Consider the following 19,972-nt stretch of genomic DNA (forward strand, 5'->3'; position numbering starts at 1 on the left):
CCTGGATTATAGCAGATGTCACTGGCAATAAGAAACAACACTTGCAGAAAACGCCACAGTGATAAATCCAGTTCACGCAGGAGTCAACATAGTTTCCTTGGTGAGGCAGAGAAAGTCGGGGACGACGACGATGACGATGACACAGATGAGCAGGCAGACACCGGGTGACTTTGGCCTGACATTGAGACCAGCCTGCGACTGGTTAATTTCATTCTGTCTGCAGACACAGATAAGCCTAACAGAGTATGCATCGATCACCTAACAATGATAATTCACCCTGGCGCTAATGGCAAAGGTTATTTTTTGGAAAGCTTTTTTATTTGTACATTCTGTCTAAAGCAAAGTGAGGTAGATATGGGAAGAAATTGACAAAAAAAAAAAACTAATTGCATTAGCTCCTTTCATTCTTCCAAAATAAAAACAAAAACTTTAGGTCACAGCTGTTTTTTAATTATTATGTGTTCTAAAATTATATACTACTCCCCCAGACAGTTTTCAAACTTTTAACAAGACTCATTTTCTAATAATAATAACAAGACCACTGAGGTACTGAGTACAGAGGGAGGTAACTAGGCCACAGAGTTGCAGTAAGCAGGCCAAAGTTTTGGGAAGCAAAGTGTTTCTGTCAAATTTGAGTGATGAAGACCCTGAGTTTGGACCTTCTTCCTGGCTCTCTGCAGTCTGTCTGCACCGCACAATCTGTCCTTTACACAGCATTTGTGTGTGGGCGTGTATGTGCGTCTAAGTGTGAGATAGCCATAAAAAAAGATGATGAACAGTGGGGCTCCAGTTACGCAGGGTCAGTCATTATGAGGCAAGCACACGCACACACGCACACACGCACACACACATGCACACACACACACAGTGACTTACGGCAAGGGTGAGCCAGAACTCGTATGTCGTCAATGGCGATGAAACCTGGATGGCCTTGGACTGAAACTGCCTCGAATATTACCTGAGAGGGAGAAAAGATGGAAGAAAAAAAAAAATTCAGATTTAACGTCTGTTTTCTGTTAAAAGAATCAAATTAAAATCAACTTTCTTTGTTGCACAAACTGCAACATCTTGATACCCCTATGAAGCTCATATGGAAACCCCAGGGGAGTTTTCCACTAAAAGTCAGCAACCACTTCTCTCTTCACTTCAACCCTTCATCCTTCTGTCTCCATCCTTATGCCAGCCACATATGCCGTTCTTCCTCCTTCCCTTCTCGTTTCCCTTCATTTTCTTTTTCAATAAGAGCTCATCTTCCCTGCTCCTCCTCCCCCACTCCATTCTTGATGCTCTTCTCTCCTCCTCCTCCTCCTCCTCCTCCTCCTCCTCCTCTCTGTGTATATTTTTCTAATCTTCTCCTAATTGTTCTATTTTCCATTTCTCTTCCACTACTCCAGTATTTTTCAGTTTTTACATTTTCTTCACACACACACTCTCAGCGTGACAGTCAGCACAGCTATCAAGGGGCCATGCACTCCTGACCCACACACATATCGTTACACACAAAGACACACTGCGAACACAAACCTGTACCTCTGTGCTGTACTTGTCAGGCTCCTCAATTGTATAAGCTGAAACTCGGTCTGAATACTAAAGACTTCTGGGAAGATTTACTGTCTCCCATTCCTTCCAAAAATAAATCCCCCTCTCTGGCACACATGTCAAGTTTCTAGAAGTCCAAGACACTGATATAGCAGGTTTTTTTTTGTTGTTGTTTTTATTTTTGATGCAACAACATTTGACAATGTAGTTTTCTGTGTTCAGCAGCTTCTTGACCACTCATGCTAATTTGAAACCTGATTAAAATGTCCTATTGTCAGTTTTGGCATGAGCAAGCTCACTGCACATTTATTAAGAAAGACTTTCATGCTGATTTAAGAAGAGCAGAAAATATACTGTAGTTATAGTTTATGTTGTGGCCATGCTATGTCAATGTTATATCATTTTTAACACCTGAAAAGATAGAAACTGTGTTTGTGGGCATCGTGTTGACCTAGTGGTCTAAGATGCATGTTCATGTTCGGCCTTGGACACCCTTATTTTATATTTTTAATCATGTGCCTTGCTGTACTTTAAATTATTATTATTATTAAATGATCTTGTGGTTCAGACGGTGTTTACATGGACCCAGACCAGGACCGTGTCACATTTAGTAAAACATGTAATGAAAATGAAAATCTGAAAAACAGTTCCTTTTTATGTACATCTGTGAAAACATGCAACGAAAAGAGTCAAAACGTTTTCTTCATTGAAGTTATAGTGCAAATGCACCCAAATCAACTTCTTCCAACCACATTGGCATAATGCGGTATAGCCCACTGGAGCACACAGTATATTATAATCACTGCAAATTCAGCCTGTTCAAAGAGAGTGATCATTGGCCTGAAGGTTTGTTTTTGTCCTGGCAGTGGTTTGCACCGTAATTTGACAATGTTTTGAAACTTTTATAAAAAGATGTCATGTCTACACGATTTCTCATTAGGAAGGAAACATACATTTAATTCACTTTGTTTACAGCTGTGCCAAAGATCTGTCTGTACGACACATCGGTGCCTTCAATTATTGAACACAGCTCAGTCATTAGGTAATTTTGTGCTACTTCAATAAAATAAAAAAAAAAAACCCAGCAGGGTGTGTGTCTGCGCCTTAAACAGACTGATATACAGACACAGACCAAACTGACATTAAACAGAAACAGTTGTGTGCTATAATATTTAGGGAGTGCACCATGGGAGAGAGGCCTGTCAGTTCTCTCACTCACATACTGTAGGTGTCTAACATGAAAAACAGAGAGATAACCAAAAAACATAATTTATACTGACAATCAAATAGAATCAAAAATCTTGGTGTCAAATCTGAGGTAGTGTCCAGAGCTCATGCTTACCCTTAAGTCTATGTGGTGCTTGCTATGTGGTGCATGGGGACATTTCCTTGTATGTACATCTAATGTGTAACAATGACAATAACACAGAATCTGAAGGTAATCTACAAAAATAATATCTATATATATATTTCCGCTAAAAATGCATTGCACTTCATTTAAGAGATGTAAACATTACAACTAAGAGCAATGAGTGATGACAAAACACAGAGTTGATGATGAAATGTGAATTCACTGCTCGGTGTTGACTGAATCACAGCGTCTATACAGGTGAGCGACTGAACCCAAGTGGAATTCCTGACAAATTCTCGCTGTGTGAAAATAATCGCTTCTGAAAACATCATGGATAGATGGAGTCCTCTATTGATCCCAAGGGGGGAAGTTCTTATAAATCTACAAACATCCAATATTTCAATTTTGTTAGGCTACCATAAAAACACCTTCCACTAGGAGCACAGCTCTGCTGCTGAACGTTCAGCCCGTTTGGATGGAAGCAATTCACACATCTCCAGGTTTATTTCAGGGCAGCTGAAGCATTAAGCATTGACCAATTATCCTGTCACATGACATGAAATTCAAAATCCACCTGCGCTCTGAGATTTGCGCATCATATTTTCATGAATTTATATATTGAATATTTTAGTAATAGCAATATTAGAGACTAAACACAAGAAGAAACATCCTGTGTATGTGTGTGCGAGTGTTACCTGATAGGAATTAGGCCAGAACGTAGAAATGGCGAGCTCAGCCTTCACCCAGCCTTCAGTGACAGTGTCGGAGGCGTTCCATACCGGGTTACCCTGAGCGCCTCCATTCACCTTCAGGGAGACGGAGAAACGAGATTGCAAAGGTGAAAATAACAAGGCATCTTTTAGAAAATAAATCTGTAGATTTTCTTTGAAAGGAAGTAAAAGTGTAATTTTCAGTATGTCATTAGTGTATTTACTGTTGAAAACTAAACCAGCTGTAGCTGTAGCTATAGGCCACCAATAACAAATCCTTTGCTCTCATATTCTTTAGTGTGTCGGCTACTTCACACATTGATTTCTCATATGAAAAAATTAAATTGATATCCTTACTGTATTTAGTGCAGTGAACTATAGGCCTGACACTGTGGAACACTGTGTACAGTGGAATAGGAACGGTCTGCGTTTACCTGTCACTTCCTGTTTCACACATACACCTGTCACCTGTACTATACACAACAATATCTATCAGTCCATTTGTCTCTGTCACACACATTCGTAGAAGACTCACCTTGATATAGACGTTCAGTGTGCCTGGGCTGGCTCCGTCCCTGCTGGACAAAGAGTAGAGGAAGTCAATGCAGTGGGTGTCGTTCTCCTTCAGGGTGGGCATGTACAGATGGGCCTTCTGTCCCGAGGCCCTGCCCGACGCATTCACCACCATGAAAGAACCTACAGAGACGGACGCAGACAAAAAGCCATGGATCGTTAAAATACAACCAGAACAGTTCCAGCGTGATGTCAACAAGCCACAGGCCTACAACTATTAGATCCCATGGTTTCTATCATACATCTTGTTTCCTTCTTTTTATTCAGTACACTTACAAAATTAAATACATCTGTTTCATATCTGTTTTTGCTTTGAAGGACAAACTAGTTTCCACACCATCACTGCTTCTGTAGGACAGATGAGCCTCATCATAATCAACAGTTCTTTCACATTTCCACTGTGGTAGAGATTGTTAAATCTGCCCCATTTTAAGAAAACAACTGATGCAACAAAAAGGGAAAAACAAGTTGGTTAATTCACAAAAGCCATATACCACAGTCTTAATGCATCCGCACCCGAGGATTTCAAAGCATGAGGTAAAACACATTTTCTCCGTTGACTTGTGGTTTAAGTGTGTTTTAGTCCCAGCTTTGTGGCTTTTATGGCTCAGCTGGTTCCACTGGACTGAGAGCTACAAATGAATGGGAGAGAGGATGGGACAGATAGTGAATGAATATGGATGGAGAATACCCTTCACCTTCATATTACACTTAATTGGTAGGTAACATAAAACCCTGTGCACTGATCCAGTATATAAAACCATATTGTATTTTTGTGCATTTGCTGTTAATAATTTTCTGTAACATTCTTCCCAGAGGAACATGTTGAGGAGCTACAGAACTTAGGCGCAAACCTCTAGATTTATTGCACAGGGCAGGCATTTAACCAGAAAGTGTTCCCTGGATGTCATGGCATTTTGATTTTAAAGGGCAGTGCAGTGACTTTTGAAGAGGGATGGGTGTACAGAACAGACAAACTTGTACTTGTCAGGTCAGGCCGTTGTATTGACTTCCTTTTATTTCCTGGAACTTTACCATAACCCTAACCTAACCCTAATTTGAACCTTGACCAAAAAACAAGCCTGAATCTATGTGTAAATAAAAGTTTTACCTCAATGGGGCCAGAATATCTTCTAGGTTAGTCTAGATCAGTGTCCTGTGTTTGTGTGTAGTAGCTTGTGTTGTTTTGTTTTTTGGGAGGAAGTAAGAAACTGGATAGTCAGAGGCATCTGTTAAGATTTTATCCTCTGCAGTGCACACACACATCTACAGCACAAACACACACATGGTGAATATATGCACATACAGGTGGCTAACTCACTTCCAGCAGAAGAGGAATGTATCTTATTACTGAAGTAAAACAACGGTTTGTACGTGCATTCTGGCGGTGTGTGTCGTGTGTGTGTTGAAGTAATCCAGCATGGGTCTGTAGCCAGGTCCCTCCACAGTGAACCGGGCCTGATTACATTTCTTATTCACACCTACATCCACACGTTTTTACATTTTCCTACAATGGGATCTCCCTGGCAGGCTTCCATTCAGTCATGTGTGGTGTCAGACACAATGACAAACATAAACACACAAACACACACACACACACACACACACACAGCGCTCATTTCACACGTTGTTGCCCAGCTGTGAGGTCAGAGAGGACCAATCCGTTAACGTGAGAAAAACTGATGAGTGTGTCTGCCATGTCAACACACGTGTGTTTTCTCACACGCACGTTCACAAACACATTTCAAAAAAAATAACTGGGTCAGCTCCAGCGTATACCGCCACATGAGACTAGCTGTTTTCACAAATACTGCAGAGAATTGGAGATTTTGCTTTTATTTTAATATGTTTCCACATCAAAAGGCAGCAAAAGACCCATCAGTGTCACAAAAGCTTTGCTCAAAGGCACTTCAGCGCAAAGCTTTTAACCTCCAGCTGCTGTGAAGGATGATGATGTGTTCAGTGTAGCTTTCAGTCAGTCTATAATGAATAAAATACAACACGTCTCTCACAGTGACAAGAGTGGGATTTCACTGACAGGCAAAGGTTCACACCTACACACTTGTCAATAGTAAAGTGAAGTGTTAAAACTCTAGTTTTATTTATCCACATTGTTGAATCTATTCAGTGTAATTTGACCTGAGGGCTGAAGTTCGTAAATTCAATTTGTGATATTTGTACATATATAAATAAAATTTGGTTTGACGCACTAAAAATCCCAAACAGTAACTTTGTCAAGTGAACTCATGCAAACCTTGGACATAAGGCATTTTGTGAAATCTGGTCTCTAAGGCTTTGCAAGCAGATTTTTGCAGCGGACAGAAAAGAGTGAACCTTCATGAAATCAGTCTCCAGACGCAGAGCGTTGGGTCTGTTGTACTGAACCAGCCCTGTCTCCTAGAAATGATGCTTATATATAACTAACTGATTTCCCAATAAAGCCGTGTTGACAAATGTAATCTCTGACTCTGTATTACACCTGACCACGGTCTTTCACTCACCGTAACCCAGGGCCAGTGCCTAAACAGAAACATTAACATTATTTGTTTAACATTTTGAATTAAATAACATCTGTTTAAGAGTGTCACCGTGTGAAGAAACACAAAGTGAAGAAAAGTGTTTACCAGATTCATGTCAAAGTTTAAAGCTCAAAAAGTCAAAATTGCTCAGCAACTTAAAACTAATCATTTTTGCTTCATGACACACTGTGTAGGAAGGGGCAGATTATTAAAATGGCAGAAGTAAATGCTGTTAAAGCCTTAAGAAGTTCAGCAACACTTGAGTGGGGAGCCGCAGTACTTCCACTCTGACTGAGCTATTTGTTTCTCAGACGTGTGTGAGGGCGAAATGAGAAAACCTGGTTAAAACAGTGGGGTTTTCTCAGATCAATACAAAAGGTGAGTCACACAAATCAATAATAATACGGGCTGGCCAGTTAATACACACACACACACACACACACACACACACACACACACACACACACACACCCAGTGCTTACATACTCACCATGAGTATATACTTACATATCCACACTGCCTGAAATCTTTCATTCTGTACAGTATCTTTAAATTTAGTTGTGTGTTAAAGTTGTGAGGCTTTCATACATCATTTTAAAATCAGTTGTGTTACTTTTATTGTCTCCTTTTGATCTGGAGGAACAACATCACATTTCTGGATTTACATTATAAGGCAATGCACCTCAAAGATTAGACGCTTAAGGTCACTCCATGTTACAGTTTTGGTCAATATGAGCTCGTCTTAAAACTAAACACAGACTCTGATGTGACATGTGACTGTAATTATTATTGTTTCTGAAGGTTTATTATCAGTGACAAGAAGGTAAACGCACAGTGTTTCCTTCCACACTTTACAAAGGACTATAAACATTTAGTGTAGACCAAACCACACTCTTTATGTGTGTTTCTGTTACTGTGTCACTGTCTGTGTTTCTATTTTGTGTGTGTGCGTGGGAGGACAGGGGAGTTACTGAGTCCCTTTACAGGCACAGAAAACTGGTTATGAAGCGTGTGGGATGCTGGTTAAAAACGAGAAGGTACAGTATCACACACACACACACACACACACTCACAGGGGCCACCACTGTCTAAGGGGAAAATACGCACACAACCATCATCCCACCTTCCTATTTAGGATTGTTTGGGGACATGCTTGCTGTCATTTCTCTTTCATTAGTATCAGCAGGTTGCTTCATATGACAGAAGCAGTGAGTTTCTTTGCTTCCTCTAATCATATCAGGGTTTTGAAATAATGGAAAGAAGGAGGGAGGAGGAGAGAGACAAGGCAGAATGAGAAATCCAAAATAAGAAAAATGGCAAGAAGAGTATATTATATTGATTTAAATATTGCATTACCCTATTACATTTTGAATGCCTATAAATCTTTTTAAACTCAATATTGAATGAAGAAGCAGAAAAAAAATGAAAGGATACAGAGAAGTAAGATAGGATGGAAAGAGCAAAGGATTAAAGGAAACAAGGAAAGGAAAGGAAAGGAAAGGAAAGGAAAGGAAAGGAAAGGAGCGAGGCAGCATCAGCTGTGGTGCAGATGTGACCTGAGCTGGATGACAAATACACTGTTTTACACTGTTGTTGTGTAAAATGATCATCACCATTATCATGAAAGGCAAAGAGAATCACTGGAGTCAGACACATAAACATCACACTGATTTCACACACCCAGTTCCCCTGAGGTCTCAGACACCCACAAAGACACACACAGACACACAAACACACACATACAAAGATACACACATCCATACACACACACACACACACACACACACACACACACAGGCAGACACAGACAGACACGCAAGTGCTGGAACTCTTATGTTTTGTATCCAGAAAGGGTAATGGTCCTGTAACATCACACACACACACATACACACACACACACACACACACACTAAGTCTATACAATCCATGCTGCAGGATATACTGTCCCTTGTGCACGAGTGCGCACACGCGCACACACACACACACACACACACACACTAACACGAGGAATATATGACTGCCTCTCTTCATGCCCTGATTCCTCCTGCTCATCTCTGTAAACGTTCTGTATGCTGTTGTATCAGTATCTTTTTCTTTCACAACCTCTATTTCTCCCTTTCCTTCCTTATTTTCCCTTTATCTCTTTTATTCTTCCTTATTTTGTGTTTCATTATGTGCATATTAGCCTGTGGTTATGTTTATTTTTACCTTCTGACACATTTCATATGAGTGTGTGTGTGTGTGTGTGTCTGTGTGTGTGTGTGTGCGCAGCTGATTTAATTGTCATGCTATTGAACGACTTATCCTCATACATCAGTGTTATCTACCTACCTACCTTGACTGATTATTTATCCATCTACCCTCCCATCTATCTATCTATCTATCTGTCGATCTATCTATCTATCTATCTATCTATCTATCTATCTATCTATCTATCTATCCATCTGTCTATCTATCCATCTGTCTATCTATCTATCTATCTATCTATCTATCTATCTGTCGATCTATCTATCTATCTATCTGATAACAACACCGTGATAATCATGACCTTTACAGCCACATACACTACATAGCTTTCCTCGACTGCCCTTCAATCTTAGTGTCTTTCATTTCTCTGAAAATCATCTTTCTGGCTGCTGACCCTGCTTTTTTGACATTTTTCTGCACCATGACCTTTGCTAAGTCTTTGGTCTGTTATTTCTCCTTATATTGCCCCATCTACCCATCGAATGCCTTGAAAATCATATACACTATAATGGCCCAAAAACTTCTGGAGAGCTACCTGTGCACACATATTTGGACAATTCATACATGTTTTCTAGGGTTTTGTAAAGTACTGTAGTATGTAGTGTATGGTGTCTATTGACTGTTCGCATGTTCTCCTGCCACAGGCCAAACACATGCAGATTAGGTTGGTTGGTGACTCTAAACTGCCCATTTCTGACTCTATGTGTCAGCCCTGTAATAGTCTGCTGACATGTCCAGGGTGGACCCACCACTGCAACCCGTGACAGGATAAGTGGTGAAGATGACAGCTGGATTGATGGATCTTATGTCACTTTGACTTATCTCTTATCGTTGTCTCTTAGGCCTTTCAGTAATCTGATAAGTGACAAATGAATCATTTAAGTGCCATTATTGGGGCAATGGGCCAAACCATAAATGCAAACAACTCATTCATCCGTCTAAATGTGAATACATGCTCCTGCCCAGTCTTCCCCCATTTTATACTCTGCACCTCCTCTTCCTCCTCACTTTCCCCTCCATCGCTGTCAGTACTTTTTTCGAAATCCATTTATAATGCATCCACCCTTCTCGCCACTGTCCTCTCTCTTTCCCTTTTTAACTTTCCCTCCCTCAGTCTTTCTGTCTCACTTGATCATCAGTGGCTTGTAAACACAGACACCTCGCCATTAGAGTGAAATTTACTTTCAATATGAGCCGAAAGAAAAAGCTTTTAAAGCATCAAAATCTAATTCATTTACCCCTATTACAGCAAATGGAGCAGGTGATCTCTGTGGTGTGTGTGTGTGCGTGTGTGTCTTGGCAATTTTGCCACTCTTCACAAATCTCGTAAATAGCTTCCATAATGCTTTTACATTGGTTTACATTGCGGTTGGCTGGCTCTCTTCATTTGTACAAAACACAAAAGCCAAATGTTGACACGCCGCCAATACCTGGTGACAAAATGGATTTTAGGTGGCAAATAAAACAAAAAAAAAATATCACAATGATGCAGCAAATGTTGGCAACTTTAAGGGAGCTCACTTGATCAAAGCTTCAACACTGAAAAGGTGACGGTTTAATTCCCACTAGGACAGCCCATGTTAAGATGCTGCTTCTTTAAGGGCTGGGGTCCATAAAACAGCACAGGTAGTTCTGCGTCTGTACTAGATATATGCATATAATCTAGAATGTCCCCATCTCTATCAGAGCACATAAAATGTTTGCAGTACTTTGAAGAAGAAATAATGTTCTATCTACATAGACTCCATAAAAAACTTCCTCTAAAACTACTTTTTGAGGTTCAGACATGAAGGGAGTTTGTGCAACAAAGCAGAAGCAGGCGCAGCTTAAATCGCTCTTTAATAGAACAATTACATCTCCAGATTTTCTGTTATAACACAACATTGATGCAAGATGTTCACACAGTATGACGTACTCAAATGGCTCCCTGGGGTCTCTGCTCAAAGTGGGCTGGTTTTTGGCTGTGTAGCTCTTAAATCTCTCTCTCATTCTCCTTATCGGGTGTATTGTGTCTGTCGTCTTTTGGATTAAGGCGTTCTCTGAGCGAGAATCTCCTATGGTTCTTATAGCAACTAAGAAGTCGGTTTACATTTGTAAATTTGACGGGCCTTTTAAATCCAGTGACAGAGATGTGATTTGATGGTCTGGCTAGACGGCGCATATGAACATGTGGCCTGGAAACTTTGATCAAGCAGCAGCTCTGACTGCTGTTTTACTGCATCTCATATATTTCTCTGTCTTTAAAGGTCTGATTATTCCAGTGTGAATAAATCCTGACCAGACCTTTCACAGTGTTTGTGAATATTCACAGGCTGTAAGCTGAGTGAAGTGCAAATTTATAATCCATGCTCACTGCAGGCCAGTCTGCACTACGATGCTACAATCACAAAACATGGGATTACATGCTAGAACAAGTACAAATAGATTATTCTTCAGTGTGAATTGTTGTTTTTGTCTGGGAGCAGCAGCAAATTACATTTTTGAGATGTCTCTATATGTATAAGATACAGAAAATGACATTGGTGCTCCTAAAAGTTTTGTATTACCCAATATTAATAAGTACTGATGTAAGTAGTGACTTGCATCGGTTGATTTGTAGCGTCATGTTTATCTGTACAGTCAAATCTCATACACAGTGTCTCTGTGGGCTTCAGATGCTCACAGCTTCAATGGTGCCCGAGCAAACTGGTTGTACAGGTAAGCTCCCTGAAGTGACCATCGAGCAGGATTCCACATATCTAAATGTTAATGGGCTCATGGCTTGTAATCACAGAGGTTTAATATGGACCAGATCAGGGACCCTAAAGCGAAACTATCTGGATCCGACACAGGAACATGTTGTTTGCTGTTTGCTCTGCCTGAAGCACGTCAGCACTTTCACACTGTCTCCCATACTGAAGCAGGTACATCAGTCCTTCGTCTGTCAATAAACTGACCCATTAACAATCAACATAACATAAACGTAACTGTCAATCACACACATACAGCACAAGCTATGACTGTATATGACAAAAGTGTCCAACATAACTCTTATGATGACTCCTCTGCTTTCAAACATCCCTACCAAGATCCAATGAAAAGGTTTCATATGACACTAACTACAAAGCTAATGGTAAAGGTAATTGAAAGGTAATAAAGAATCATTTTCACCATGTGAGTGCAGAAGAAGAAAAAAAAACACATGAAAGTGTGTATGCTCAGACTTATCTGTATTGAAACTGTGGAGGCTGCTCTGCTGGTAAATAAGGCAGGAATGGATGAGGTCTCACTCACACACACACACACACACACGCCTGTGGGCCATCATGAAGCTGCTAAATTCCTTTCCTAATAAGGTGGCCAAGACAAGGAGATTGGCAGTATTGATCAGGCCTTTCGGCAACACCTCTCTGTTTCCTCATAGATAGGTAATCAATGGTGTGCCTATAAATCACACACACACAATGCACACACAGTTACAGACATGTAAACCTATACAATAAATCTGTGCGCTAGATTTGACCCACGGTAACTCTAAATCCCAAAAGCCCTTGCTGTTCAGGTCATGGGAGGGTTGACCTATAGGAGATCGAAGCTTGAGCATGTGACTACTGACACTGGAGACAATGGATGTGAGGTTGTCTTCTGTTTTGCTCTGCCCTCCGGTGTCTCATCCATCAGTGTGTGTTCTTAGCTAGAAGAGTGCAGGGGTCTGAGGTGTCAATATGCAACACCACGGAGTTAAAAGGGAGAAGAGAGTATAAGAGGCAGCAGAGTGACGGTTGGAGAAAGGGAAAAGAAGAGACCACTTAAACTACTGAAATACTGGAAAGTGAAAATGCAGATAAAGGTCAAAATGTATAAAAATGAAAAGTATCAAAAGAATGATGAAGGAAATGAACAATAAAAGAGGTAAAAGGGAATTTCATCTTGTTAAGCTGCTGATGTCTTAGCATTTTTCTCTCTCTGGAGTCTGTCCAGAAACCTATTCCTCTGAATATCTATCAGTGCACACAGGCAACATCTGCTTTATTATTTTTATTCTTAGCCTGCGACAGCACCATAATATGTTTTCCCCACTACGGGACAGACAGCTGAATAAGTTTAGGTATTTGCTTGTTTCACTGCTGCTTTTTCTCCTTCTCTGACACTATTTATTTATTTATTTATTTTTACTATTTTCATCCCTTCAAATTATGAACCACATATTTAAAGCTGTGACCAGTGTTGCATCTTGGTGGTTGCAAGTGACAACATGAGATCACAGTTTGAACTGTGGCTGTTGTGTGTTGGCTCATGTTTCTGTCAGAACCAAGACAGAAGAGCAAGAAAGTGTGTAAATACAGAAAGCAAAGGGAAAAAACACAACAACACTAAGAGCTAAACACGATTCACAATCCCAAACTACTTTAAGTCCAGAGTCATCAATAGTTACATTCACTAAAATCATTTTTATTCAGCTCAGTCAAAACTCAGTTTAGCGTTTTTCTATAAAAGTTTCATAAGTGAGCTGAAGTTCAGTGGTATTTCCCTTTAATAAGGACAACCCCGTGGGGATGATGCCTCGCTCAGTGTAGCGTGTGTGGATCCGAGGTGTGTATGTGCTAAGTGTAATTATGTGATGTTTTCCTGCGTCTCAGGAGTCCTGAGATAATTACCAGCGGATGATTGTGTGTGTATGAAGCATAATGGTAAAGGGGTAGAGTGTGTGTTCTTATATACAGAATGTGTGTGTACGGCCAAGTGTGTTTGACCACATACATACTGGCACAAATCACATGTGGACTTGTGTTTGATTAATGTGTAGGTGTGTGTGTGTGTGTGTGTGTGTGCGTGCAGTTTTGCTGTGTACCTGCCTCTATGAGTGTGTGAGAGTGTGTTTACTCAGTGATAGATGACTCTCAGAAAGTGTAAAGTGAACATGAAAAATGGTAATAAAGTTTAATATTGTTCCCTGCAATGCAGATTTATGACACAGTGAATTAAACATCCGTTTCTCATTGGGATATTGATTTAGCAACACACAGACACACACACACACAAGCACACACTTTACTGCATGCATACTTAAACACTACTCCGGATACAAAAGTAGAAAATGTAAAGTGGCCTGCACATTAGCAGACCTGCACACATAAGCTCATAATGACACATCCACACCCACAAATTGCTGCAGAAAAAAAATACAAAGGCACAAATCCAACGCACACACATAGTGGAAAAAGAACAGCCACCCACACACACATGCAGAGCTATTTGGTTTCCATATATCACTGAGTTTACAATTGCTCTCCACTATTCCCTGATCTCCTCCCTGTAGCACTGAACCTGTAGGTAATTGGCTTTTTAATGACTTCTGCATTTCCACACATTTCCCATCTTGGCTATTTGCCTTCTCAAGCCTCATTTGAGAAGTCACGCTGAGAGAGGCAGGGAGAGTGAGGAGAGGGTGACGGGTGGGTGGCGGGGGGCGGACAGGTAAGGAAGTAGACAAGCCAAAGAAAAAATAAAGAAATAGTACGAGAGACAAACACACACCTGCTAAGACTGGGTTGTTATCCAGGTATTTTCATGCAAATTAGACATATCAAATCACAAAGGTAAAAGGGAAAAACACAAATTTAATTCGCTCTAAAAGGAAAACGTTTTGAAATGATACAATCAACATCAAAGTAAAAGCATTTGTAGAATAAATAATGATGCTGTCATGATCAGCCTGATGAATGAGACAATTCCACTGCAAAACAATCCAAAGAAATGCTGTTGGGATAATGTCTGTCCAAAACGACCTTCACAAATGCCATGGCTGCTGCTCTTCTTCTACATGAGGCTCCATTTGACCATGTCCTGGAGCATCAATGTCTGCACATTATTTTATTTGCTTATGTTTTCATTTGAGTGCGGAAGATTTTGCCAAACTTTGACTACACGATTTCCATGATTTCTATTTAACACTGAAGAAGACGTCAAAGAAATTTTTAATCTAAAAAAAACATTTGTTGACATCCAACAAGACAATTTTTTTTTTTTACATCCAAGAATTTTGTTTTGATGTAACTAATCGTAACACACCACATTTATAATGCATTTAGTGTGGGTTCAATCTGGGTGTGCAACTACAGTAAAACTACTGGCTGGTATGTATGTATGTATATGTTAAAACTCTGTTTCTGAAAGAGAGAGAACGATGTCACACAGAAAAGCAGAAAAGTGACACCTGAGTATTATTTACCGCCATCAACCGTACTTGTGTTACTAGTGACTAATGACTACAATTCAAGGTCAACTCCAGGTCATGAATCAAGTATTGAGATCTGAGAGTAGACAGGCTTCTGGGCCATAACGGTGTTACTGATTTCAAGCTCCACAGGCTAATATCCCACTAACATGCCAGGAGGCACATGTAATATTGATATGACCGGTGTATTGTCATTAGTTTCTGTGTTTACAGAACATCAGTATGGGTAATGAGTGAAAAGGTGTTGTTCACATGTATGGTTTTAATTCCTGAATGAGGCATAGTTCATAAAATCAACAGTGGTTCTAGTCATTTAAAATAAAAGTATCTAGTTTTTACCAGGTTTTGGACATTGTTTTTCTGTGATTTGTTTTAATAAATAAGCAGAACAGGCCAAAAGTGGCAGTGATATTTCTGCCTGTGGAAATTTTCATTTCCACACAATCGCTATTTTATATAAGGCATATGCAGTGTACTATAAGATTTTTACACGCGGGTCATGATGAACACTAAGCCACTGCAGATATAAATAAACAATAACAATAATTTGCGCCTGTCGGTGTGAGAGCTGGGTCACGCAGTTCCATATGCATAAATGTCACTTTCACGCTTGCCTACTTATATTTCCTTGCTCATGTCCGTGTGCCATTTAGTGAGCCTGTGGTTGTGTCTGTACTTACCTAGAAATACAGTCTGGTGTGCTCTATGTGTTTCATGTAGTTTTTGTATTACCCATATATTTTACATTACCTCTGGCCATGCATCCTCACATGTGTAGAATAGTTTCTCAGGCCTTTGGTTTGCATTACACTCACATAAAGTGAGTCATCTCAGGAGCTTATAGCACAATAGCTTGTTATTGATAGAACCATCTGAATTTCATGCACTGATTGTCTCTCACACAGTGTGCTGGAATGAAAACATTTATCTTTTGCAGCGTTTTCACTTCTTCTTCTTCTCCTCTGGGCTGCTCCCTTCAGGGGTCGCCACAGCCAATCATCTGCCTCCATTTAACCCTATCCTCTGTATCCTCCTCACCCACACCAACTATCCTCATGTCCTCCTTCACTACATCCAAGAACCTCCTCTTTGGTCTTCCTCTAGGCCTCCTTCCTGGCAGCTCTAACCTCAGCATCCTTTTACCAATGTATTCACTGTCCCTCCTCTGAACATGTCCAAACCATCTCAATCTGGCTTCCCTGGCTTTTTCTCCACAACATCTAACATGAGCTGTCCCTCTGATGTCCTCATTCCTGATCCTATCCATCCTCGTCACTCCCAGAGAGAACCTCAACATCTTCAGCTCTGCTACCTCCAGCTCTGCCTCCTGTCTTTGTCTCAGTGCCACTGTCTCTAAACCAGACAACATTTATTCCTCTGTAGTTTCCACAACTCTGCACGTCTCCCTTGTTCTTAAAGATGGGCACCAGTACACTTCTCCTCCATTCCTCAGGCATCCTCTCACTCTCCAAGATCTTGTTAAGTAGCCCAGTCAAAAACTCTACTGCCACCTCTCCTAAACACTTCCATACCTCCACGGGTATGTCGTCAGGACCAACTGCCTTTCCACTCTTCATCCTCTTCAACACCTTCCTTCACTCCACAACAGTCACCTCTTCTACTCTGTGCTCTCTAACATTTTCCTCATTCATCACCTCTTCAAAGTATTCCTTCCATCTTTCCATCACACTTGTGGCACTTGTCAACACATTTCCATCCCTGTCCTTGATCACCCTAACCTGCTGAACATCCTTCCCATCTCTGTCTCTCTGCCTCGCCAACCTGTACAAATCCACCTCTCCCTCCTTAGTGTCCAACCTATCATACAAATCCTCATACGCCCTTTGTTTGGCCTTTGCCACCTCTACCTTCACCTTACGCTGCATCTCCCTGTACTCCTGTCTGTTCTCTTCTGTCCTCTCAGTGTCCCACTTCTTCTTAGCTAACCTTTTCCTCTTAACACACTCCTTCAGGATAACTCCTACTCCATTCCTCTTTCCATCACACCATGATAAATCATCTTGAACCCTGCTCCTAATCTATAGGCCTTGCTACCTTTCCACCTGGTCTCCTGGACACACAAGATATCCACCTTTCTTCTCTCCATCATATCAGCCAACTCTCTAGTTTTCCCTGACAAAGTCCCTACTATACCTGCAGTATTTTCCACAGTGCATTCAACAGTGAGAAATGGACATAATCTTCAAAATGTTTCTGGCTCTGAAACTCCTTGAATGTGGAAATATTTTATGACTGAAAAGGGGAATCATTTGAGAGCACCTACCTTTGGGATAAGAGCTGGTCTTAGACATGTCACAGGTTAGAGATCATGCTCAGTTCTTGGGTCTCACAAATAAAACATGACTGCTGGCAGAAGAAAACTTCTTTCCTTTTGAAGAACTACTTTATTTAGGTCAGTGTGAAATTTGCCTTCTTCAGAAAATTTGACTAAATGAAACATGTTTTTACTGATCTGATACTGCTGGGGACCAAAATGTCAACAGAAACAAATTAAAGCCATCAGGACAGTAAGAGTTCAGATGTGGTGTCGTGCTGTCAGCTACAGGTTCTGCTATTCTGACAATAATTCCTGTTGTTTGTAACTTTCACTAGATCACTTCAGACAACTTTAAAAAGTGATGATTATCCGGCCACTATATATATATATATATATATACACATACATACATAGAATAAACTCCAGGGAGATGGTTTTTCCAGCTATCATACACTTTAGTAGGTGAATTGGGTTCATTGCCTTTAAGTTTCATTTGGCTGGAATTGTTGTTGGATTTTTTTCAGCCACTTTGGCCACTAAACATAAAAACCGAGCTCAAAGAGAGATAATAGTTTTCTCCCTGTGTACACTGCATGGGACATGTGCACCTATTTTCTTATAAGAGCTTATTTCCTCTCTATTCGCCTCAAGGAGAAAATCACTCAGGGAATATTACAGCTATTTTTATAACGTGGCATCAGAGCTGACACACATGCACACTCAGGTAGACACACACACACACGTGCACCGTCTGTGGACTTAAAGGAACAATCTACTCACACGAACAGTAATATAGAGCCCACAGCTGGATGTGGGGTATATAATCTAACCACTAACTGCAAATGAAGAAAGAAACACATCAGGAGCTGCGATTAGATGGAGCTGGCAGAGATGGAAAATGAAACAGATGATGTCAATGATGTCTTTGTGATTCCCTCTCCCTCTCTCTTTCCATGTGGTTATCACCCCTTTTTCTTCCAGGTTGTCTGTCATTTTCAGACATTATTGCCTTTCTCTCAGTGTTTGTCCCATTCAGTCTGCCTCAATCTCTCTCCTTCTCTTTCACACACACACTCACATATAAACACAGAGTTATCGCTGGCCTACAGGGACCCATTACTTCTGCTTTTATATGGTGGCTTGGTCTTAAAACTGGGCATTTATTGCTCCCCCTGATAAATTGTGTTTGAGCGCATTATGTGTGTGCTATTCATTCAATCTACTGTTTGCTTAGTTTTCTTTGGAAAAGCTGGATGCAGATAAAAACCTGCACATGCACATGCACATGCACAGCAGGTCTGTGGAATGTGTGTATATGGAAGAGAGAGCGGAGTTTGAAAAAGAAAAATGAAAAACAGAAAAGGGCATAAAGAAGTTAGAGCTGGTGTAATTTTAATAAATCTTATAAACACATACTGCTATGGAGTAAAAACAGCCCAAAGTGTGGTCCATTGTTATTCAAATTCATCAAACACATCCATACACAGCAGATCTATTAATATTAATATCATTTTTGGTTTGTCAAGATTTTATTTTAAAACAAGAAAACTGCACGCAAAGAAAAATATTTGAATATCAAGGAGAAAGTCCAGGAAGTGACACCCAGTGAAAATCAGTCATCAACCTGTTGAAGTGGTTGGTGTCAAAAATCATTTCACAATCCTGGATCATGATTTAAAAAAGAACAAATACTGAGATGCTGAAGAGAAATATCTGGATTTTCTGTGAGGAAGAACCAGGATATAAAGAGTCAGTCACAGCTGATTGTATCTATAAGAAAACTATAATGAGAAAGACAGGGGTTCAGTCTCACAGCAGCATTACAGCCTCACCCAGCCACTCCATCACTGTTTGCACCATGGAAAATGTGACGTTATGAAGATTGTCTGAAACTAGTTTGTGGAATAGAAGCTCGTGTGGATCTGAGCAGCTAAAGTGACAAACAGAAACACTGGGATTAACCATATACTCATGAAAAAATGAGTTTGAAACAGAGACAGCAGACAGACAATCGAGTGAGAAGTTTCTGGGGATAATCTTTACTTTACTGCTGCGAGTGTAACTGCATTCATACCGAGTTTTCGCCGTGAGTGAGAAGCGATTAGTTTGGGACAGGTTCAGAGAAAGAGTCAAGCAGCGCGACAGAGAAAGAAGCAATTCTTCGACTGGCTCAGGAAGACCAGGATAAAGGATCCAATCCAAGCTACGATAAAGAGAAAAGAACACAATAAAGGTCCTGTTACATTAACTCTGAGGAGAAACAGTGCAAAGAAACCCATTCATCCATCACTGGTTTACTCTTCTTGTTCTTATCCTCAACATTAAATCCTTTTGCTTCCTCTTCCGTCTCATTAAATCATGGTCTGAATGCATATTTTAGGTACTTTTTCTTGACTTTCTGTAAAATAATTTTAAAAAAAGCAAATCCTTGATGGTTTGTTAATGATGTTTTGCTTCTCAGAGCAGAACAGTCTGATTTGCATGCCTAATAATTTGAACTCAAACAGCGAAAGCAAACAAATGAAGAAATCAAGTTGT

The 19,972-nt window shown here is 40.3% G+C and overlaps 1 protein-coding gene across 1 annotated transcript in view; it reads right to left on the reverse strand.

The window, feature by feature from the left end:
- ptprt (protein tyrosine phosphatase receptor type T) overlaps window positions 1-19,972 on the reverse strand; it is a 266,980-nt gene that overhangs the window by 194,698 nt on the left and 52,310 nt on the right. The window contains exons 3-5 of the mRNA XM_026307430.1: window positions 4,136-4,296; window positions 3,586-3,696; window positions 877-958 (exon numbers count right to left, since the gene is read on the reverse strand). Of these exons, the coding sequence (XP_026163215.1) occupies window positions 877-958; window positions 3,586-3,696; window positions 4,136-4,296 (354 nt within the window). The remainder of the gene's footprint in view (window positions 1-876; window positions 959-3,585; window positions 3,697-4,135; window positions 4,297-19,972) is intronic.

This window comes from Mastacembelus armatus, chromosome 5 (assembly GCF_900324485.2).
Source record: "Mastacembelus armatus chromosome 5, fMasArm1.2, whole genome shotgun sequence".
In the NCBI taxonomy this organism is placed as follows: domain Eukaryota; kingdom Metazoa; phylum Chordata; class Actinopteri; order Synbranchiformes; family Mastacembelidae; genus Mastacembelus; species Mastacembelus armatus.